Source organism: Denticeps clupeoides, unplaced genomic scaffold (genome assembly GCF_900700375.1).
Source record: "Denticeps clupeoides unplaced genomic scaffold, fDenClu1.1, whole genome shotgun sequence".
Lineage (NCBI taxonomy): Eukaryota > Metazoa > Chordata > Actinopteri > Clupeiformes > Denticipitidae > Denticeps > Denticeps clupeoides.
The window spans coordinates 122,735-143,521 of NW_021629710.1; the positions used below are offsets into that span (position 1 = coordinate 122,735).

Genomic DNA, 20,787 nt, shown 5'->3' on the forward strand with positions numbered 1-20,787 from the left:
GAGGAGGTGGGCTACATCTGACCAGATTTAAATTCACCCGGACATTTCATTTCCAGTGGGCGGAGTCTGTGCTCATCACAAATATGAAAAAAATGTGAGGAGAGGAAGGATACAGGATGAAAAAAGTACAATAGAGCATTAAAATAAACATACATACAGTACAGAAAAGGCTCAAAATATAATTTAAGTAAATCATGTAAAACAGTTTTAATAAAGATTCTGAGTAGAAGGTCTGAAAAGTGGACAACATGGTAACTAAATCCATTTCTCTAGTTCTAGTCTCTACTCTGCGTACCATGAGATGACTTGGTCCAACTGACCTATGAGACCTACAGGACATATGTCCGTAATATTTCGGCACTATATTATTTTTAAGTCAGGCAGGGAGTAAGAGAACTAGAGGTACGTGTTTGCAGCTGTCTGGTGGTGCATTTGTGAAGAGCAGTACAATAGTCAATCGTTATATTTAAATATGAGTTGGTTTCCTGCAATCTGACCTTCAAAGGCTTTGGTTAAAGAGCAGCTGCCACTGTGACAGGTGACCACTTGTCCACTGTACTCAACTCGCACGATATTGACAGCAAGCAGCTTAACCACAGATAAAACAGCCCATTCAATACTGTACGTCTCACGTAATTTTATAATACTAATTAATAATATTTTCCATAAGCCAATACATTACAAAATATAAATTACTCTGCTTTGCTAAAACTTTCCAAGTTTATATACATCCATATCACACTACAGCCTGATAAAATAAAACACACATTTTACTATGCAAGGCAGCATAAATAAAGATAGAAGAAAATGAAACGGCTTTATTAATATCACTGTAGCGCTTCTGAAATTTCTGTTCTTCAGCCCATGACCTCCCAGAGTCCCTGAAGAGTAAAACCGTCCTTCAGTTTCTCCACGGCAATGCCCAGCTCCTCGGAGAACACCGGCTCCCGGTCTTGTTGCTTAAGGGGAAACAAATGAATTCCATTATAATCACCACATTCTTCATCTTCATTCTTCTGGGAATGGCGGCGTGATGACTTTACCTTGTTTCCATCTGCAAAGTAGGCCTTAAAAAGAAAAAACGAATTAAAAACCTTTTAACCATGGCGTGCATGTAATGATCAGACAGCTGCATGGTTGCAACCAGGCAACGTCATTTCAATGTTTACAGAACATTATGGAACGTGGATTTGCAACTTGCTATTTTGAGGTGTGTGAAAGACAAACTGAAAGATTCCCAAGTGAAACAGGGAGGGTCAGGAACAGAGAGTGACTCACAGTGAAAGCATCAGTCTGCTCATCTGGCTCGATCTCCACATCATCTGGAGGCTGATCCACCGTCAGCTCCTCCAGTGGCTGCGGCTGAGATGGCAGCAGGAGAAAACATCAAAATCCGCGGAACGTTCAGGGCGACAGATTTCCATCATCTCAACCCTACCTTCTCCTCCATCTCATAATCTACCCCGAAAATTGGATTGGCGGAGTAAACTTTGTGTAATGAGTTGATCTCTTTCACAGCATCCTGTAACTTGTCCATGGGGTCAATCTTGAAGCCAAGTACATATCCTCCGGTCTGCAAGTATAAAAAAAGATTTTTAAAAATCTAATATTATAATAAAGTGATATTGTAATGCCAATACTTGCCTGCTGAGAGCTCTCTATCACCAATGCCAAACCAAACTTAGAATCCCTTATTCTGATGGAACGCTTAGAGGAGCAAAGAAATAAAGTGCTATGCAGTTAACTTATTGGTAAGTTGTAACAAAAGCAACAAACTATAAGAGAATGTGGAGGAAATACATACAATCTGCAGGTAGGGAATGCTGACGTTAAAGCTCTCGTTCATGTTTGCATGCCATACAATCCGGACATTAGTGATGAAAAACGTTCCCAAGTTGCCCTGCAAGACATCCAGTTGCATCGAGTTAGAGGAGCAGGTAGTGCAGATGAAGTCTTTTTTACGCTGCATACTGTCACCTGGGTACCTGGTCACTGGATAAATTCCAGACTCCGTTAATTTTGTCGTAGACCTGCTCCTGGGGAAGAAGCCGCAGCTGCTTATTCTGGATGAGCGCTGCTCGTAGCTTCAGGTCCCGATACATTTTAGACGTTTCATAAGCTCTGAAAGAGACAACAGAGAAAAGCCCCCAAATTTTAGAAACCAGTAAGTACACTTTGATCCCTATCTCACTACCTAAAATGTTTGAACAGGGGATGCACAGAGTGATGGATTGTGCATGGATTAGGATTTTGTTGTAAATTTCCCACTTGTGGGACTAATAAAGGATCAAACTGACAAACCTACCTATGGACAGCAAGGACCGAAGTAAAAAGCCTCGGGCTGCCTGGTACCACACTGGTGAAGATGAACTCAAATCTTGTATTATTGCACTTGGTCAGAATGTAGAGAGCTTCCGTCTGTCCCCTCAATTTCTTAAAAAAAGGCAGAAAACTAAGTCAGTGTAAGAATTGATTTTAAAAAGGAAACACCTTACAGAATTTCCTCACATGGATTATCCTACCACTGCTATGCCGACGACACACAACTCCTCTTCTCTGCTGCTTCCAAAATCTCTGCATGTCTAACCGACATCTCGTCTAGCTGGTCTACCACTATGTACCATCCGACCTCTACAACTAATACAAAATGCAGCAGCACGACTGATCTTCAACCTTCCCAAGTTCTCCACACCGCCCCTCTGCTGTTCCCTCCACTGGCTCCCAGTAGCTGCACCATCCTACCTCACAGCCCTTATTACACCTCACACTGCCCCTGGTATACTCCGAGCCTCCAGTACTGCTCGCCTGGTCCCTCCATCTCTGAAGGTAAAAGCAAGACGCTCATCTAGACTCTTCTCCATCTTGGCCCCTCTGTGGTGGAATGAACTTCCCCTCGAGGTCAGAACAGCTCAGTCACTGAGCAACTTCAAACGGCAGCTCAAGACCTTCCTCTTTAAAGAATATTTAGATGAACTTGTAACCTTGTTGAACTTGTGTACAGAATCTACAGCGGAGTGGGTAGAGGGATTGTATTCATAGTTGGGGTCCTAGTGAACCGGAATTGATCTCTTCATCGATGGTAACTTGAAATTACGTTGTAGGTCGCTCTGGAACAGGGCGTCTGCCAAATGCCTTAAATGTAAATGTAAATGTAGAAAGATCTTACAGAATTAGCCGTCCTTGTGGTAATGTTGATGATTGAGTTGTATCCCACAGCTGAAATAAAAGGCATCATGTCACTCACATCCTTTTTCTGAAATAACTTGACTTGTTCTTGCGGCTCAGACACTTACACAAATTGACCCTTGGCAGGGCGACCGAATGCCAAATGATCCTCAAGTTCGTCACCAGCAGTCGGCCTGGAAAAGCAACGTGCACAAGAGCAAAACACTCAAACTGTGCATCATGCACTTCCTTACTTTCGACAGACAAATGATGAATGTACGTTGAAATGAATCTGCCCTCTAGACAGATCAGTGGGAGACTGTGGCAATCCCAGATCCATCTAATCTCACCTCTGTCACCATTGTTCCCCTTTGTGTCTTCAATCGAATCAAGGCAGTCAATAAGGACCTCTCCGGGCCTTGTTTTCATCTGCCTAAAAGTCGAAATTTTATTTCAAATGAATGCTTCAAATTATCATGAGACAACGTGAAATCTGCACGTCCACTGTATGCACACATGGCAGTTATGAACCTGTCATGAGTGCTGCTGACGTTGTTTTTAATATAATAATAATAGCGACCGATGTGAAATCAGCCGAGTTTCGGCGGCGCTTACTGCGGGGTGATGTCGAACCGAACGTCGCGGTCCTCCCACAGGGCATCCAGCACAGACGCCATGGTCCTCCTCGATAAAACTGCTGCGACGACGCCGCAAGCGACCCTAATCCGGCGAAGCCGCCGGCGGCACCATGGCAACGTCCGGGGGAAGTACGGGAAGCGAAGCGGGCCAAAATGCACGGAGCGCCGGCCGCACCATGGCAACGTCCGGGGGAAGTACGGGAAGCCAAGCGGGCCAAAATGCACGGAGCGCCGAAATCCACTTCATGTTAAAAAATAGGGTTTTATATTCTTACTATTTAGCTGTGGTGTCAGTACAGTACCAGAATACTAGCTGGATTGGCGGCTGAGTGAAAGGTGTGTATGTGTGCGTGTGTGTGCCCTAATGTCTTTTACATCAAATTTTAATTATGAGTTGTTTGTTTAATTGTATTGTTTCTGCATCATTCAGAACATTAGCACCAGTCAAAAATCTTTTATGCATTTCTGACCTGGCATGTCATGTGAAGCATTTGGTGGTAGTGGCCTAGTGGGTAACACACTCGCCTATGAACCAGAAGACCCAGGTTCAAACCCCACTTACTACCATCGTGTCCCTGAGCAGTGTTTCATTCTATTCTGTACTCTTAATAGAATGGATGGTTAACGCTGTTACAGTTGCGTAAAACTACTTTATTGAAAACAACACAGGTTTCACAAAACGTAACATCCGGTGTCACCCAGAATTCAGCCCGTACAACAACCATCCCAACATCCTCTCTCTTTTTTTTTTTTTTTTCCAATTAACTGAACACATCAACAACAATTTGATCAATTGGAAATGTAATGCAGAACAGCATATATGCATTCAAATTCACTGTGTATCAACTAAACATTCCCCAAGTTCGTATTGTCTTGGCATTGTTAGCTAGTTCAACAATTCTGTAACTGTTCTAGCTTTTAATAAACTACCCAAAATAAAGCCCCTTTCCTTCTTCTTCTATTTCCCATTAGAACTGAGATTTAGGTGAACCCATATTCCCCCAAGAGGACTGATTACTGAATATAGTCTTTAAGGTAGTGGGGTCTAACCACTTTTCTTCCAGACTTTGTGACTGCCACGACAGGAGCATACTTGACTCCCATCGTTGGGTCACTATTTCCAGTTCCCGGCTTTGTGTTTTCTGCAGTTGTGACTCTGTCTTTTCTGAGGTGTCGCCGGTTCCTCCTCAGAATGTTCCCTGAGTCAAGCTGGACATCATAAGATCTGTGGTCCACGGGTTTTACAACTGTTGCTTTTGTCCAAGCTTTGGTATGCTCCCCTGGCTGGATACGGACTCTGTCTCCCTGTTGCAGAGCACCTAGATCCTTTGCATGTCTGTTGTAGTATGCAGCTTGCCGTTTTCTGTTTTCAATCTGTCCCTGTTGCGTGTGTACTACCTTCGGATGTAACAGGTTGTCGTGCATGGGCATCAGAGTTCTTGTTCTCCTGCTGAACAATCTCTGTGCTGGGCTTGCTTTGATCCCTTGTGATGGTGTGTTTCTCTGATCCAGCATGCTGAGGTAAGGGTCCTTTCCATCAGCTTTTGCCTTTTTCAGTAGTCTTTTTGCAGTCTTCACTGCTGATTCCGCCATCCCGTTGCTCTGTGGGTATCCAGGTGATGATGTTTTGTGTTTGAATTCCCACTGTCTACTAAACCTTTTGAAATCTTCTGATGCATATTGTGGGCCGTTATCTGAAACAATGACATCAGGGATGCCATGTCTCGCAAAATGAGCTTTCAGTTTCTGTATGACAGTGGTTGATTTTGTGTCAGGTAAATAGTCCAGCTCCCAAAAATTAGAGAGGTAGTCGACAGTGATTAGGTAGCTTCTATTGTCCAAAGTGAATATGTCAGTTCCTACCTTAGACCATGGGTTGCTCGGTAATTCATGCGACCACAGAGTCTCCTTTGGTTGTTTTACATCCATAGACCTGCAGATGTCACACTTTTCTACAAAAGTCTTTATCTGATCATTCATGCCCAGCCAATAAACACATTCTCTAGCCCTTCTTAGACATCCCTCTATCCCCAAATGTGAGGAGTGAATGCGCTGAACAATGTCACCTCTGAGATTGTCAGGGATTACTACTCTTTCTCCTCTGAAGACAACTCCACTTTGGGTACTCAGTTCTTCCTGGAAGGAGTGGTAATGTGCAATGTCCCTCGGTAAGTCTGTCTTGCTCATTGGCCAACCATCTTGAATTACTTTGATGAGTGACTGCAGTTTCCTGTCTCTACTTGTTTCCTCTCTGATGGCTTTGAATCTTTCTTCTGTTATATGTATATGATGGACCATGTTTATGCTCTCAATCTCCATTTCTACTGAGTCCCCAGATGCATGTTCAGGTAAGTATGAGCGGCTCAGTGTGTCAGCAAGCAACATGTCCTTCCCTGGGATGTATGTGACCTCGATGTCATATCTCTGCAGTCTAAGTAACATTCTTTGCAGCCGTTTTGGGGTATTCAGCAGGGGTTTCCTTATTATATTTTCCAGTGGCTTATGGTCAGAATGAACAGTGACTTTCCGACCGTACGTATACTGATGGAACTTTTCCATCCCGTAGACAATGGCTAAGCATTCTTCTTCTATTTGGGCATAACCCCTTTCTGTTGGAGTCAATGCCCTGCTTCCATAAGCAATCGGCAACCCCATCTGCAGTAAAGCAGCTCCTAACCCAGTCTCTGATGCGTCACACTGGAGTGTCAGTGTTTCTTCTGGATTATAATATTTGAGGATCGGAGCTTTGGTGATGGCGTCTTTGAGCTTTGTGAATGCTTGCTCATGCACATCTGACCATTCCCACTTTATGAGTTAGCTGCCTCAAAATCTCACAGCCATCTGATAGGTGATCACAAAACTTTGAGAGATAGTTTATCATGCCCAGAAATCTTTGGACACCTTTGACATCTACTGGACGTGGCATGTCCCTGACCGCTCGTACCTTTTCAGGGTCAACTCTGAGCCCGTCTGCAGTAAGTAAATGCCCGATGTAGGGAACCTCACTTCTTCTCAGTTGAAACTTTTCTACGTTCAGTTTGATGCTCTTTTCTCTACATCTATTCAACAATGCTCTTAGTTTATCGTCATGGTCCTGGTTTGCTTTTTCCCAGGTTTCCCCCTCTCCTGTGATCAGGATGTCATCGGCAATGACATAGATGCCTTGTAACCCTTCCAAAGCTTGACTGAGTTTTCTCTGAAACACCTCTGGTGCGGGACTGATGCCCATTGGCATCCTCAGCCATCTATATCTGCCATATGGTGTGGCAAATGTGGTCATGTAGCTTGACTCCTCATCCAGAGTCACATGACAAATCCATTTTTTACGTCACACACCGTGAATACTTTTGCTCTCGATAGATCAGGCAGAATGTCATCTATTGTCGGCAATGGAAAATGACATCTTTTCAAAGCCCTGTTGAGTGGCCTTGGGTCTATGCATATTCTGAGATTCCCTGATGGCTTCCTGACAATTACAAGACTGCTGATCCATTCTGTGCTACAGTCTACTGGTGTGATGATCCCTCTTTGATGAAGATCACTCAGCTCTGTTTTTAGTGGTGCCATCATTGCGACTGGAACTCTTCTCTTTGGGAGTTTCACTGGGGTTATTTTTGAGTCTACTTCCATCCTATACACGCCTTCCAAACATCCATCTCCCTGGAACACATCAGCATAGGTTTTCTTGATATTATCCATGCTCCACATTTCTCCTTTCACAGTCTCCTCTGTGACAATACTGTCCACAGCCATGATGTTTTCATACTGAACTTTCACCAGGTTCATGGCCTGTACTGCCCTGCTGCCCAATAGTGGCACTGCAGATCCCTCATCAACAACCATGAATTCTACTCTGTACAATTTCTTGTTTCTAGGGTTTCGCAATTTGACTTTACATTTTCCCAGAGGCTGTAGAGTGCTTCTATTGTACATCACCAGCACTTTCTCCGTCTTTTCAATTTGTGTGGATGAGTTTAGCAGGTTGGCAGGAATTATATTACAGCTAGCTCCACAATCTAACTGGAACTTCACCTGTTCTTTTCCCAGGAGCATGGCAGCAAAAAGCTTCGAGGGCGGTCTTCGTTTATCCTCCGTCACGGTGTTCACTGTTTCTACGGTTACACACAAGATGTCTTCGTAACTTTCCTCATCTGACTCTGTGATGGTATGCACTGTCCTTTCTTTCTGCATTTTAGTTTTGCACAACGCAGCAAAATGATTGTCCTTTCCACATTTTTTGCACTTTTATCCATATGCAGGACATTTCTTTTTACTTCTTTCATGTACTTTTCCACAAAACTTGCAGTTTACTGTGCTCTTACCGTCATCTTTTCGCACCGCATGCTTTACTGCAAGCACCTCCTCTGTCACTCGTCCTTCAATTGTTCTGCTGTTTTCTCTTGACAACTCTGTTGCTCTGCAGATTTGTACACATTTTTCCAACGTCAAATCCTGCTCTCTTAGAAGTCTCTCTCTCAAAACAGAGCTGGTTATCCCACAAACAATTCTATCGCGGATCAGAGAGTCTTTGATCTGGCCGAAATTGCACGTACTGGCGAGCATTCTTAAGTCCGTTACATATTTGTCAATGTTCTCTTCTGAAAACTTATTCCTGACAAAAAAACGGTACCTTTCCACTGTCTCGTTCACTTTTGGACTGCAATGTTCCTCCAAAGCCCTTATCAGTCGGTCTACAGTCCGATCCGGTGACGAGGAAGGGATTAGGGTTCGCAAAGCTCTCTTCCCGTCTCCCCAATGAGATAGCTGAAAACTTTCAGTCTCACGTTTTCGCCGGCATCCGCCAAAGTGAGATCTTTATACAGCATAAACTCTTCTTTCCACGTTTTCCATGATTTCGCCAGATTATTTGAGTCCAAGCAAAGGTTTGCTGGCGGTCTCAGTCCCAACGAGTTTTCCATCCGCGCTGCGCCTGAACTCTCCGCTCTCTCGACCATAACTGTCGGACGTAGTTTCGCGCTGTGTCTAATAAATCTCTGTGCTCTTCTTCAAAAAACAAAGCACCACTGCCACCATGTTTCATTCTATTCTGTACTCTTAATAGAATGGACGGTTAACGCTGTTACAGTTGCGTAAAACTACTTTATTGAAAACAACACAGGTTTCACAAAACGTAACATCCGGTGTCACCCAGAATTCAGCCCGTACAACAACCATCCCAACAAGCAGGACACTTAACCCTGAGTGTCTCCAGGGGGGGACTGTCCCTGTCACTACTGACTGTAAGTCGCTCTGGATAAGGGCGTTATGTAAATGTAAGCACTTTGTATCTTTTACTTCATAAAGTTTGACATTCTTGAAGACGCTGGAATTTGACGCTGGAATCACAAGTTCCATTGTTTGTGTGCTGTTGGGGTGCTAGTAGCCTAGTGAGTAACACACTCACCTATGAACCAAAAGACCCAGGTTCAAATCACACTTACTTACTTAACCCTGAGTGTCTCCAGGGGGGGACTGTCCCTGTAACTACTGCATGTTTAGGGTATTTGTATTCCATTCTTCCTAGCTAAGTGTACTGAATTCCTCACTTTCCACACCATATTCTCTCTAAATAAAGTAATTACTTTTCAGGTAAATACCTGAAAATATTTACACCGGGTGTGGATGCTATATATTTTCCTTAAATGTCCCTAAAATGTATCCCTGGTTTTGCTGGCCCATTTCTTAATATTTTGCAAATTATACATATATTCACACATAGATGCTGATTGCTTATGCAGAGTGTCATTTACTTCTGGCATAAAAAAAAAAATCACACCACATTTGAGACGAGAATGAGAATGACCTCCTATTTCAGGAAGAGGTGTCTGAAGGACTGGTGTGTATTTCTGATTCAAGGAGAATGGAGGTCTCTCCCGGTATCTATGAAAACTATGATTGCACAAAAATTGACAACACAAAGATAATTACAACTCAGCAGGCAGCCGCAGGTAAATCTTATTTTTCTCTTGGTTTATTTTCTGGAGGTCAGACAGGTCAGAGTCTGCTAACTTTGTGCATGTGGGGTTCAGTAGCATTGAGGGCAGGTACTGAAGCTGCTGCTCATGCACGGAGTGCCGGAGGTGGACAACATTATGCCCAATTACTATTTAGTTGTGGTGTCAGTACAGTACCAGAATACTAGGTGGATTGGCGGCTGATTTATCTGTGTGTATGTCAGGATTGACGGCACCTGGACACATCACCTGTGCCCAATCCGGACAGCCAATAAAAGTCTGCGACTTTGCCCCTTCTGCAGCGGCGACATTTTCGTGGACTCGGTCGATGGTTTGAACCTGGTTGCAGGTTCAAATCCCGATCCGCCAAGATGACACCGAGGTGCCACTGAGCAAACACCGTCCCCACACGAGCATGAAGCATGCAGAAGGGCCAGTTACACACCAACTACTCAAGCCTAGTTAATGTGAAGGACCAGTTACAGACCAATTGCACCAGTGTGACCAAAGAGAGAGACCAGTAACAGACCAGTTATACCAGCATGGCTAATGAGAGAGACCAGTTATCAAAACATAAACTTGAAGCTATATTCACACAGCTTGGTGAGTACAGACGTTTTTTTTACTAGTTGCACCATTACTAACCATTAGTTGTACAGAACTGGTGTTGTTCTGCTCCATGTTGAAAGTGAAGTGATTGTCATTGTGAAATACTGCAGCACAGCACACAGTGACACAACGAAACGTGTCCTCTGTATTTAACCATCACCCTTGGTGAGCAGTGGGCAGCCATGACAGGTGCCCGGGAAGCAGTGTGTAGGTACGGTACTTTGCTCAGTGGCACCTCAGTGGCACCTTGGCGACTTAGGATTCAAATCAGCAACCTTCTGACTACGGGTCCAGTCTGTGTTATGGGCCTGTCCTTGTGCATGTAAACTGCCCCCTTGTGTTCATTCCTTTTTCATGTCATTGAATGTTTGTCCATGTTTATCCATGTCCATGTCCATTCTGAACTAGCTGGAGTTTACTCATGCACCTACTAGAGCATCCAGACAGTATTGCGTTGCAGTAATCTAACCATGATGTGATAAAGACATATACCAACTTTTCTGCATAATACATTGAGATGATATTTCTTAATTTTGCAATATTTCTAAGGTGAAAGAATGCTATCCTACATGCGAATCAAATGAGAGGTCTGTATCAATCGGGACAACTAGATCTTTTACTTCAGTACTTGGTGAGATAGAAAGGCGATCCAGAGTCTGGCTGCTTGAGACCCAAGTACGAGAGCTTCTGTTATATCAGGGTTTAACAGAAAGCTGATGAGCATCCACTGTTTAATGTCCTTCAGACAATTCTCTATTCTGTTCAGCTGCTGCCTCTCATCTGGCATTGCTGATAGATACAACTGTCTGTTGATGACGTCATTTCCGCAAATGCCTTTTCAACTTCTATAGGCCTCTCTAAACTATGATTAAACATTTTAGTTGATCTATTTTATGTCTTTTTGATAGTTTATTACTAAAGTAAGAAGTTCCAATGCAATTTCTTTAAAAGTAAAACATTTTCAAGCAAAACTTGCTTATGGCAATTCCACAAACTCCAGCTCCAGGGATGGGACTGATTAGTACCTGGATGGGAGACTGCCTGGGAACACCTGGTGCTGTAAGCTTTAAGTATTGTAAGTCGCTCTAGATAAGGGCGTCTGATAAATGCTGTAAATGTAAGTGTTCAAATTTTTTTAAATTCAAACTTTTTTTTACATGGCTTTGTTTTTCTAAAGAAAGTCAGGGGGTGTTTTCAATCTTTGATTAGTTTTACAGCCCTTTTTTTTCTTTTTTCTTTTAAAAGTCAAACATTTTCAAGCTAGTCTTGCTTACATCCATACCAGCCGAAGAACGGCCAATCTCTTCTGATTTTGGAAGATAAGGAGGGTTGGGCCTGGTTAGTAATTGGATGGGAGACTGCCTGGTTCTGTAAGATCTAACTATTTAAAAATTGTTTAAGTTGAAGATTTTCACATCGCTTTGCTTGTTTTTCCTAAAGTAAGTCAGGGGGGTTGGGTCTGGTTATTACTTAGATGGGAGACTGCCTGGGAATACCATGTGCAATAAGCTTAAACTATTGAAAACATTTTTAAGTTGAACTTATTTACATCGCCTTTTTAGTTTTTTTCTAAAGTTCATTAAGGGGTATTTTCACTCTTTGATTTATTTTCCTACCCTTTTTTTCTCTTTAAATGTCAAACATTTTCAAAAAAGGATTGCTCACGACCATACCAGCCGAAGAACTCGTCTGATCTTGGAAGCTAAGGAGGGTTTGGCCTTTTTACTTGGATGGGAGACTGCTTGGGAATACCAGGGGCTGTAAGCTATAACTATTAATAAATAAGTTGAACTTTTTTAATTGCTTTGTTAGTTTATTACTAAAGTAAGTCAGAGGGTATTTTCACTCTTTGATACGTTTTCCCGCCTTTCTTTGAGAGCCCAAATGAGCCCTAGGAGCTTTGTTGTCTGGTTTTTCTCCCATGACAAATTAGTCTTAGGTAAAGGGTAAGGCAAAGAATTGTTTAGAAGATCTTTAATGGAAGAAACACACATAGCATAGGCTCGGGAACCCAAGTCCTTGAGGGAGGTTGGACACTCTCCTTTGCTGGAGTTGCTCCGAGTGAGAGGGGGAGGGCTGGGGTTGAAGTTTTGTTAGCCCCAAGACTACCAGCCTGTTTGTTGGGATTTACCCCGGGGGACGAGAGGGAAGCTTCCCTGTGCCTTTGGGTCAGGGAATGGGTCCTGACTGTTGTTTGTGCATATGCACCAAATAGAAGCTCAGAGTACCCACCCTTTTTGGAGTCCCTGGGATGAGTGGCAGTAGTACTCCATTGTCCTGCTGGGGGACTTCAATGCTCACGTGAGTAGTGTCAGCATTACCTGGAAGGACGTGATTGGGAGGAGTGGCCCGCCAGATCTACCACTGAAGTGGTGATCTGTTATTGGACACCTGTGCAAGCCGCAGTTTAGCCATAACAAACACCATGTTCGAACATAAGGAATGCTCATTGGTACACTTGGTACCAGTCTCCGATCCAAGTACTAACCAGGCCCAAGCCTTCTTAGCTTCCGAGATCAGACGAGAGGGGGCGTTCTTCGGCTGGTATGGCCGTGAGCAATCTCTGCTTGAAAATCTTGGACTTTAAACAACCTAGGCTTGAAAACATATCACAGAGTGAAATTACCTCTTTACTTACTTTAGAAAAAAACTAACAAAGCAATGCAAAAAAACTTCATTTTAAAAAAAATTTCAACAGTTAAAGCTTACAGGACCTGGTATTCCCAGGAGGTCTCCCATCCAAGTACTAACCAGGCCCAAGCCTTCTTAGCCTCCGAGATCAGACGAGACCGGGCGTTCTTGGGCTGGTATGGCCGTAAATAATCTCTGCTTGAAAATCTTGGACTTTAAGCAACCTAGGCTTGAAAACATATCACAGAGTGAAAATACCTCTTAAGTTACTTTAGAAAAAAACTAACAAAGCGATGCAAAAAAAACTTCATTTTAAAAAGTTTTTCAACAGTTAAAGCTTACAGCACCTGGTATTCCCAGGAGGTCTGCCATCCAAGTACTAACCAGGCCCAAGCCTTCTTAGCTTCCGAGACCAGACGAGACCGGGCGTTCTTGGGCTGGTATGGCCGTAAGTAATCTCTGCTTGAAAATCTTGGACTTTAAGCAACCTAGGCTTGAAAACATATCACAGAGTGAAAATACCTCTTAAGTTACTTTAGAAAAAAACTAACAAAGCGATGCAAAAAAACTTCATTTAAAAAGTTTTTCAACAGTTAAAGCTTACAGCACCTGGTATTCCCAGGAGGTCTGCCATCCAAGTACTAACCAGGCCCAAGCCTTCTTAGCTTCCGAGATCAGACGAGACCGGGCGTTCTTGGGCTGGTATGGCCGTAAGTAATCTCTGCTTGAAAATCTTGGACTTTAAACAACCTAGGCTTGAAAACATATCACAGAGTGAAAATACCTCTTAACTTACTTTAGAAAAAAACTAACAAAGCGATGCAAAAAAACTTCATTTTAAAAAGTTTTTCAACAGTTAAAGCTTACAGCACCTGGTATTCCCAGGAGGTCTGCCATCCAAGTACTAACCAGGCCCAAGCCTTCTTAGCTTCCGAGATCAGACGAGACCGGGCGTTCTTGGGCTGGTATGGCCGTAAGCAATCTCTGCTTGAAAATCTTGGACTTTAAGCAACCTAGGCTTGAAAACATATCACAGAGTGAAAATACCTCTTAAGTTACTTTAGAAAAAAACTAACAAAGCGATGCAAAAAAACTTCATTTTAAAAAGTTTTTCAACAGTTAAAGCTTACAGCACCTGGTATTCCCAGGAGGTACTGCCATCCAAGTACTAACCAGGCCCAAGCCTTCTTAGCTTCCGAGATCAGACGAGACCGGGCGTTCTTGGGCTGGTATGGCCGTAAGCAATCTCTGCTTGAAAATCTTGGACTTTAAACAACCTAGGCTTGAAAACATATCACAGAGTGAAAATACCTCTTAACTTACTTTAGAAAAAAACTAAAAAAGCGATGCAAAAAAACTTCATTTTAAAAAGTTTTTCAACAGTTAAAGCTTACAGAACCTGGAATTCCCAAGAGGTCTCCCATCCAAGTACTAACCAGGCCCAAGCCTTCTTAGCTTCCGAGATCAGACGAGACCGGGCGTTCTTGGGCTGGTATGGCCGTAAGCAATCTCTGCTTGAAAATCTTGGACTTTAAACAACCTAGGCTTGAAAACATATCACAGAGTGAAAATACCTCTTAACTTACTTTAGAAAAAAAACTAACAAAGCGATGCAAAAAAACTTCATTTAAAAAATTTTTCAACAGTTAAAGCTTACAGCACCTGGTATTCCCAGGAGGTCTCCCATCCAAGTACTAACCAGGCCCAAGCCTTCTTAGCTTCCGAGATCAGACGAGACCGGGCGTTCTTGGGCTGGTATGGCCGTAAGCAATCTCTGCTTGAAAATCTTGGACTTTAAACAACCTAGGCTTGAAAACATATCACAGAGTGAAAATACCTCTTAACTTACTTTAGAAAAATACTAACAAAGCAATGCAAAAAAACTTCATTTTAAAAAAATTTCAACAGTTAAAGCTTACAGGACCTGGTATTCCCAGGAGGTCTCCCATCCAAGTACTAACCAGGCCCAAGCCTTCTTAGCTTCCGAGATCAGACGAGACCGGGCGTTCTTGGGCTGGTATGGCCGTAAGCAATCTCTGCTTGAAAATCTTGGACTTTAAACAACCTAGGCTTGAAAACATATCACAGAGTGAAAATACCTCTTAACTTACTTTAGAAAAAAACTAACAAAGCGATGCAAAAAAACTTCATTTTAAAAAGTTTTTCAACAGTTAAAGCTTACAGCACCTGGTATTCCCAGGAGGTCTGCCATTCCAAGTACTAACCAGGCCCAAGCCTTCTTAGCTTCCGAGATCAGACGAGACCGGGCGTTCTTGGGCTGGTATGGCCGTAAGCTAATCTCTGCTTGAAAATCTTGGACTTTAAACAACCTAGGCTTGAAAACATATCACAGAGTGAAAATACCTCTTAACTTACTTTAGAAAAAAACTAACAAAGCGATGCAAAAAAACTTCATTTTAAAAAAGTTTTCAACAGTTAAAGCTTACAGAACCTGGTATTCCCAGGAGGTCTCCCATCCAAGTACTAACCAGGCCCAAGCCTTCTTAGCTTCCGAGATCAGACGAGACCGGGCGTTCTTGGGCTGGTATGGCCGTAAGCAATCTCTGCTTGAAAAATCTTGGACTTTAAACAACCTAGGCTTGAAAACATATCACAGAGTGAAAATACCTCTTAACTTACTTTAGAAAAAAACTAACAAAGCGATGCAAAAAACTTCATTTTAAAAAAGTTTTTCAACAGTTAAAGCTTACAGCACCTGGTATTCCCAGGAGGTCTCCCATCCAAGTACTAACCAGGCCCAAGCCTTCTTAGCTTCCGAGATCAGACGAGACCGGGCGTTCTTGGGCTGGTATGGCCGTAAGCTAATCTCTGCTTGAAAATCTTGGACTTTAAACAACCTAGGCTTGAAAACATATCACAGAGTGAAAATACCTCTTAACTTACTTTAGAAAAAAACTAACAAAGCGATGCAAAAAAACTTCATTTTAAAAAATTTTTCAACAGTTAAAGCTTACAGCACCTGGTATTCCCAGGAGGTCTCCCATCCAAGTACTAACCAGGCCCAAGCCTTCTTAGCTTCCGAGATCAGACGAGACCGGGCGTTCTTGGGCTGGTATGGCCGTAAGCAATCTCTGCTTGAAAATCTTGGACTTTAAACAACCTAGGCTTGAAAACATATCACAGAGTGAAAATACCTCTTAACTTACTTTAGAAAAAATACTAACAAAGCAATGCAAAAAAACTTCATTTTAAAAAATTTCAACAGTTAAAGCTTACAGGACCTGGTATTCCCAGGAGGTCTCCCATCCAAGTACTAACCAGGCCCAAGCCTTCTTAGCTTCCGAGATCAGACGAGACCGGGCGTTCTTGGGCTGGTATGGCCGTAAGCAATCTCTGCTTGAAAATCTTGGACTTTAAACAACCTAGGCTTGAAAACATATCACAGAGTGAAAATACCTCTTAACTTACTTTAGAAAAAAACTAACAAAGCGATGCAAAAAAACTTCATTTTAAAAAGTTTTTCAACAGTTAAAGCTTACAGCACCTGGTATTCCCAGGAGGTCTCCCATTCCAAGTACTAACCAGGCCCAAGCCTTCTTAGCTTCCGAGATCAGACGAGACCGGGCGTTCTTGGGCTGATATGGCCGTAAGCAATCTCTGCTTGAAAATCTTGGACTTTAAACAACCTAGGCTTGAAAACATATCACAGAGTGAAAATACCTCTTAACTTACTTTAGAAAAATACTAACAAAGCGATGCAAAAAAACTTCATTTTAAAAAAGTTTTTCAACAGTTAAAGCTTACAGAGCTGGTATTCCCAGGAGGTCTCCCATCCAAGTACTAACCAGGCCCAAGCCTTCTTAGCTTCGAGATCAGACGAGACCGGGCGTTCTTGGGCTGGTATGGCCGTAAGCAATCTCTGCTTGAAAATCTTGGACTTTAAACAACCTAGGCTTGAAAACATATCACAGAGTGAAAATACCTCTTAACTTACTTTAGAAAAAAACTAACAAAGCGATGCAAAAAAACTTCATTTTAAAAAGTTTTTCAACAGTTAAAGCTTACAGCACCTGGTATTCCCAGGAGGTCTCCCATCCAAGTACTAACCAGGCCCAAGCCTTCTTAGCTTCCGAGATCAGACGAGACCGGGCGTTCTTGGGCTGGTATGGCCGTAAGCTATCTCTGCTTGAAAATCTTGGACTTTAAACAACCTAGGCTTGAAAACATATCACAGAGTGAAAATACCTCTTAACTTACTTTAGAAAAAATACTAACAAAGCGATGCAAAAAAACTTCATTTAAAAAATTTTTCAACAGTTAAAGCTTACAGCACCTGGTATTCCCAGGAGGTCTCCCATCCAAGTACTAACCAGGCCCAAGCCTTCTTAGCTTCCGAGATCAGACGAGACCGGGCGTTCTTGGGCTGGTATGGCCGTAAGCAATCTCTGCTTGAAAATCTTGGACTTTAAACAACCTAGGCTTGAAAACATATCACAGAGTGAAAATACCTCTTAACTTACTTTAGAAAAAAACTAACAAAGCGATGCAAAAAAACTTCATTTTAAAAAGTTTTTCAACAGTTAAAGCTTACAGCACCTGGTATTTCCCAGGAGGTCTCCATCCAAGTACTAACCAGGCCCAAGCCTTCTTAGCTTCCGAGATCAGACGAGACCGGGCGTTCTTGGGCTGGTATGGCCGTAAGCAATCTCTGCTTGAAAATCTTGGACTTTAAACAACCTAGGCTTGAAAACATATCACAGAGTGAAAATACCTCTTAACTTACTTTAGAAAAATACTAACAAAGCGATGCAAAAAAACTTCATTTTAAAAAATTTTCAACAGTTAAAGCTTACAGCACCTGGTATTCCCAGGAGGTCTCTCATCCAAGTACTAACCAGGCCCAAGCCTTCTTAGCTTCCGAGATCAGACGAGACCGGGCGTTCTTGGGCTGGTATGGCCGTAAGCAATCTCTGCTTGAAAATCTTGGACTTTAAACAACCTAGGCTTGAAAACATATCACAGAGTGAAAATACCTCTTAACTTACTTTAGAAAAAAACTAACAAAGCGATGCAAAAAAACTTCATTTTAAAAAATTTTTCAACAGTTAAAGCTTACAGCACCTGGTATTCCCAGGAGGTCTCCCATCCAAGTACTAACCAGGCCCAAGCCTTCTTAGCTTCCGAGATCAGACGAGACCGGGCGTTCTTGGGCTGGTATGGCCGTAAGCAATCTCTGCTTGAAAATCTTGGACTTTAAACAACCTAGGCTTGAAAACATATCACAGAGTGAAAATACCTCTTAACTTACTTTAGAAAAAAACTAACAAAGCGATGCAAAAAAACTTCATTTTAAAAAGTTTTTCAACAGTTAAAGCTTACAGCACCTGGTATTCCAGGAGGTCTGCCATCCAAGTACTAACCAGGCCCAAGCCTTCTTAGCTTCCGAGATCAGACGAGACCGGGCGTTCTTGGGCTGGTATGGCCGTAAGCAATCTCTGCTTGAAAATCTTGGACTTTAAACAACCTAGGCTTGAAAACATATCACAGAGTGAAAATACCTCTTAACTTACTTTAGAAAAAAACTAACAAAGCGATGCAAAAAAACTTCATTTTAAAAAGTTTTTCAACAGTTAAAGCTTACAGCACCTGGTATTCCCAGGAGGTCTGCCATCCAAGTACTAACAGGCCCAAGCCTTCTTAGCTTCCGAGATCAGACGAGACCGGGCGTTCTTGGGCTGGTATGGCCGTAAGCAATCTCTGCTTGAAAATCTTGGACTTTAAACAACCTAGGCTTGAAAACATATCACAGAGTGAAAATACCTCTTAACTTACTTTAGAAAAAAACTAAAAAAGCGATGCAAAAAAAACTTCATTTTAAAAAGTTTTTCAACAGTTAAAGCTTACAGCACCTGGTAATTCCCAAGAGGTCTCCCATCCAAGTACTAACCAGGCCCAAGCCTTCTTAGCTTCCGAGATCAGACGAGACCGGGCGTTCTTGGGCTGGTATGGCCGTAAGCAATCTCTGCTTGAAAATCTTGGACTTTAAACAACCTAGGCTTGAAAACATATCACAGAGTGAAAATACCTCTTAACTTACTTTAGAAAAATACTAATCAAAGCGATGCAAAAAAACTTCATTTTAAAAAATTTTCAACAGTTAAAGCTTACAGCACCTGGTATTCCCAGGAGGTCTCCCATCCAAGTACTAACCAGGCCCAAGCCTTCTTAGCTTCCGAGATCAGACGAGACCGGGCGTTCTTGGGCTGGTATGGCCGTAAGTAATCTCTGCTTGAAAATCTTGGACTTTAAGCAACCTAGAATTGAAAACATATCACAGAGTGAAAATACCTCTTAAGTTACTTTAGAAAAAAACTAACAAAGCGATGCAAAAAAACTTCATTTAAAATTTTTTTTCAACAGTTAAAACTTACAGCACCTGGTATTCCCAGGAGGTCTCCCATCCAAGTACTAACCAGGCCCAAGCCTTCTTAGCTTCCGAGATAAGACAAGACCGGGCGTTCTTGGGCTGGTATGGCCGTAAGCATTCTCTGCTTGAAAATCTTGGACTTTAAACAATCTAGGCTTGAAAACATATCACAGAGTGAAGTTACCTCTTAACTTACTTTAGAAAAAACTAACAAAGCGATGCAAAAAAACTTCATTTTAAAAAAATTTCAACAGTTAAAGCTTACAGCACCTGGTATTCCCAGGAGGTCTCCCATCCAAGTACTAACCAGGCCCAAGCCTTCTTAGCTTCCGAGATCAGACGAGACCGGGCGTTCTTGGGCTGGTATGGCCGTAAGCAATCTCTGCTTGAAAATCTTGGACTTTAAACAACCTAGGCTTGAAAACATATCACAGAGTGAAAATACCTCTTAACTTACTTTAGAAAAAAACTAACAAAGCGATGCAAAAAAACTTCATTTTAAAAAGTTTTTCAACAGTTAAAGCTTACAGCACCTGGTATTCCCAGGAGGTCTCCCATTCCAAGTACTAACCAGGCCCAAGCCTTCTTAGCTTCCGAGATCAGACGAGACCGGGCGTTCTTGGGCTGGTATGGCCATAAGCAATCTCTGCTTGAAAATCTTGGACTTTAAACATCTAGGCTTGAAAACATATCACAGAGTGAAAATACCTCTTAACTTACTTTAGAAAAAAATACTAAAGTGATGCAAAAAAAACTTCATTTTAAAAAAGTTTTTCAACAGTTAAAGCTTACAGCACCTGGTATTCCCAGGAGGTCTCCCATCCAAGTACTAACCAGGCCCAAGCCTTCTTAGCTTCCGAGATCAGACGAGACCGGGCCGTTCTTGGGCGGGTATGGCCGTAAGCAATCTCTGCTTGAAAATCTTGGACTTTAAACAACCTAGGCTTGAAAACATATCACAGAGTGAAAATACCTCTTAACTTACTTTAGAAAAAAACTAACAAAGCGATGCAAAAAAACTTCATTTTAAAAAGTTTTTCAACAGTTAAAGCTTACAGCACCTGGTATTCCAAGAGGTCTCCATCCAAGTACTAACCAGGCCCAAGCCTTCTTAGCTTCCTAGGATCAGACGAGACCGGGCGTTCTTGGGCTGGATATGGCCGTAAGCAATCTCTGCTTGAAAATCTTGGACTTTAAGAAACCTAGAATTGAAAACATATCACAGAGTGAAATACCTCTTAAGTTACTTTAGAAAAAAACTAAAAAAGTGATTGACAAAAAAAAACTTCATTTAAAATTTTTTTTCAACAGTTAAAACTTACAGCACCTGGTATTCCCAGGAGGTCTCCCATCCAAGTACAACCAGGCCCAAGCCTTCTTAGCCTCCAAGATCAGACGAGAC

The 20,787-nt window shown here is 42.3% G+C and overlaps 1 protein-coding gene, 22 non-coding genes and 7 pseudogenes across 23 annotated transcripts; all 30 read right to left on the reverse strand.

Moving 5' to 3' along the window:
- Window positions 1-182: 182 nt before the first annotated feature.
- LOC114772383 (Bardet-Biedl syndrome 5 protein homolog) lies at window positions 183-3,945 on the reverse strand. The gene is made up of 12 exons (XM_028965316.1): window positions 3,781-3,945; window positions 3,516-3,598; window positions 3,294-3,359; window positions 3,167-3,216; window positions 2,306-2,433; window positions 1,986-2,121; window positions 1,805-1,900; window positions 1,645-1,707; window positions 1,439-1,573; window positions 1,279-1,362; window positions 1,044-1,067; window positions 183-959 (listed from the first exon to the last, which is right to left on the reverse strand). The coding sequence occupies exons 1-12, from the start codon at window positions 3,840-3,842 to the stop codon at window positions 858-860; spliced, it is 1,029 nt and encodes a 342-aa protein (XP_028821149.1). The 5' UTR covers window positions 3,843-3,945; the 3' UTR covers window positions 183-857.
- A 9,123-nt stretch (window positions 3,946-13,068) lies between these two features.
- On the reverse strand, window positions 13,069-13,187 carry LOC114772434 (uncharacterized; annotated as a pseudogene).
- Window positions 13,188-13,332: 145 nt separating this feature from the next.
- Window positions 13,333-13,451, reverse strand: LOC114772422 (5S ribosomal RNA). Its single transcript, XR_003743959.1, has one exon. It is a non-coding gene; the product is annotated as a 5S ribosomal RNA (ribosomal RNA).
- Window positions 13,452-13,594: 143 nt separating this feature from the next.
- LOC114772416 (5S ribosomal RNA) lies at window positions 13,595-13,713 on the reverse strand. Its single transcript, XR_003743954.1, has one exon. It is a non-coding gene; the product is annotated as a 5S ribosomal RNA (ribosomal RNA).
- A 144-nt stretch (window positions 13,714-13,857) lies between these two features.
- Window positions 13,858-13,976, reverse strand: LOC114772398 (5S ribosomal RNA). Its single transcript, XR_003743936.1, has one exon. It is a non-coding gene; the product is annotated as a 5S ribosomal RNA (ribosomal RNA).
- Window positions 13,977-14,120: 144 nt separating this feature from the next.
- On the reverse strand, window positions 14,121-14,240 carry LOC114772433 (uncharacterized; annotated as a pseudogene).
- A 144-nt stretch (window positions 14,241-14,384) lies between these two features.
- On the reverse strand, window positions 14,385-14,503 carry LOC114772413 (5S ribosomal RNA). Its single transcript, XR_003743951.1, has one exon. It is a non-coding gene; the product is annotated as a 5S ribosomal RNA (ribosomal RNA).
- Window positions 14,504-14,647: 144 nt separating this feature from the next.
- On the reverse strand, window positions 14,648-14,766 carry LOC114772385 (5S ribosomal RNA). The gene has a single exon (XR_003743929.1). It is a non-coding gene; the product is annotated as a 5S ribosomal RNA (ribosomal RNA).
- Window positions 14,767-14,909: 143 nt separating this feature from the next.
- On the reverse strand, window positions 14,910-15,028 carry LOC114772407 (5S ribosomal RNA). Its single transcript, XR_003743945.1, has one exon. It is a non-coding gene; the product is annotated as a 5S ribosomal RNA (ribosomal RNA).
- Window positions 15,029-15,172: 144 nt separating this feature from the next.
- On the reverse strand, window positions 15,173-15,292 carry LOC114772425 (5S ribosomal RNA). The gene has a single exon (XR_003743962.1). It is a non-coding gene; the product is annotated as a 5S ribosomal RNA (ribosomal RNA).
- Window positions 15,293-15,437: 145 nt separating this feature from the next.
- LOC114772403 (5S ribosomal RNA) lies at window positions 15,438-15,556 on the reverse strand. Its single transcript, XR_003743942.1, has one exon. It is a non-coding gene; the product is annotated as a 5S ribosomal RNA (ribosomal RNA).
- Window positions 15,557-15,701: 145 nt separating this feature from the next.
- On the reverse strand, window positions 15,702-15,820 carry LOC114772402 (5S ribosomal RNA). Its single transcript, XR_003743941.1, has one exon. It is a non-coding gene; the product is annotated as a 5S ribosomal RNA (ribosomal RNA).
- Window positions 15,821-15,965: 145 nt separating this feature from the next.
- LOC114772414 (5S ribosomal RNA) lies at window positions 15,966-16,084 on the reverse strand. The gene has a single exon (XR_003743952.1). It is a non-coding gene; the product is annotated as a 5S ribosomal RNA (ribosomal RNA).
- A 143-nt stretch (window positions 16,085-16,227) lies between these two features.
- LOC114772408 (5S ribosomal RNA) lies at window positions 16,228-16,346 on the reverse strand. The gene has a single exon (XR_003743946.1). It is a non-coding gene; the product is annotated as a 5S ribosomal RNA (ribosomal RNA).
- A 144-nt stretch (window positions 16,347-16,490) lies between these two features.
- On the reverse strand, window positions 16,491-16,610 carry LOC114772421 (5S ribosomal RNA). The gene has a single exon (XR_003743958.1). It is a non-coding gene; the product is annotated as a 5S ribosomal RNA (ribosomal RNA).
- Window positions 16,611-16,755: 145 nt separating this feature from the next.
- On the reverse strand, window positions 16,756-16,872 carry LOC114772442 (uncharacterized; annotated as a pseudogene).
- A 144-nt stretch (window positions 16,873-17,016) lies between these two features.
- On the reverse strand, window positions 17,017-17,135 carry LOC114772426 (5S ribosomal RNA). The gene has a single exon (XR_003743963.1). It is a non-coding gene; the product is annotated as a 5S ribosomal RNA (ribosomal RNA).
- A 144-nt stretch (window positions 17,136-17,279) lies between these two features.
- Window positions 17,280-17,398, reverse strand: LOC114772437 (5S ribosomal RNA). The gene has a single exon (XR_003743965.1). It is a non-coding gene; the product is annotated as a 5S ribosomal RNA (ribosomal RNA).
- Window positions 17,399-17,542: 144 nt separating this feature from the next.
- Window positions 17,543-17,661, reverse strand: LOC114772428 (uncharacterized; annotated as a pseudogene).
- A 143-nt stretch (window positions 17,662-17,804) lies between these two features.
- LOC114772405 (5S ribosomal RNA) lies at window positions 17,805-17,923 on the reverse strand. The gene has a single exon (XR_003743943.1). It is a non-coding gene; the product is annotated as a 5S ribosomal RNA (ribosomal RNA).
- A 144-nt stretch (window positions 17,924-18,067) lies between these two features.
- LOC114772391 (5S ribosomal RNA) lies at window positions 18,068-18,186 on the reverse strand. The gene has a single exon (XR_003743930.1). It is a non-coding gene; the product is annotated as a 5S ribosomal RNA (ribosomal RNA).
- Window positions 18,187-18,330: 144 nt separating this feature from the next.
- LOC114772432 (uncharacterized) lies at window positions 18,331-18,448 on the reverse strand (annotated as a pseudogene).
- A 144-nt stretch (window positions 18,449-18,592) lies between these two features.
- Window positions 18,593-18,710, reverse strand: LOC114772427 (5S ribosomal RNA). Its single transcript, XR_003743964.1, has one exon. It is a non-coding gene; the product is annotated as a 5S ribosomal RNA (ribosomal RNA).
- A 145-nt stretch (window positions 18,711-18,855) lies between these two features.
- Window positions 18,856-18,975, reverse strand: LOC114772406 (5S ribosomal RNA). Its single transcript, XR_003743944.1, has one exon. It is a non-coding gene; the product is annotated as a 5S ribosomal RNA (ribosomal RNA).
- Window positions 18,976-19,119: 144 nt separating this feature from the next.
- LOC114772397 (5S ribosomal RNA) lies at window positions 19,120-19,238 on the reverse strand. The gene has a single exon (XR_003743935.1). It is a non-coding gene; the product is annotated as a 5S ribosomal RNA (ribosomal RNA).
- Window positions 19,239-19,382: 144 nt separating this feature from the next.
- On the reverse strand, window positions 19,383-19,501 carry LOC114772435 (uncharacterized; annotated as a pseudogene).
- Window positions 19,502-19,643: 142 nt separating this feature from the next.
- LOC114772392 (5S ribosomal RNA) lies at window positions 19,644-19,762 on the reverse strand. Its single transcript, XR_003743931.1, has one exon. It is a non-coding gene; the product is annotated as a 5S ribosomal RNA (ribosomal RNA).
- A 144-nt stretch (window positions 19,763-19,906) lies between these two features.
- On the reverse strand, window positions 19,907-20,026 carry LOC114772419 (5S ribosomal RNA). The gene has a single exon (XR_003743957.1). It is a non-coding gene; the product is annotated as a 5S ribosomal RNA (ribosomal RNA).
- A 144-nt stretch (window positions 20,027-20,170) lies between these two features.
- LOC114772418 (5S ribosomal RNA) lies at window positions 20,171-20,290 on the reverse strand. Its single transcript, XR_003743956.1, has one exon. It is a non-coding gene; the product is annotated as a 5S ribosomal RNA (ribosomal RNA).
- Window positions 20,291-20,434: 144 nt separating this feature from the next.
- LOC114772390 (uncharacterized) lies at window positions 20,435-20,553 on the reverse strand (annotated as a pseudogene).
- Window positions 20,554-20,787: the final 234 nt, after the last annotated feature.

What these genes read in the sequence shown, in the direction of transcription:
- LOC114772383 (XM_028965316.1), bottom strand. Translation starts at nt 3,842, where the DNA reads ATGGCGTCTGTGCTGGATGCCCTGTGGGAGGACCGCGACGTTCGGTTC. An exon ending in AGCAGACTGATGCTTTCACT is followed by an intron (nt 1,068 to 1,278) that starts GTGAGTCACTCT and finishes TTTCTTTTTAAG; the next exon opens with GCCTACTTTGCAGATGGAAA. An exon ending in ACTTTGCAGATGGAAACAAG is followed by an intron (nt 960 to 1,043) that starts GTAAAGTCATCA and finishes TTTCCCCTTAAG; the next exon opens with CAACAAGACCGGGAGCCGGT.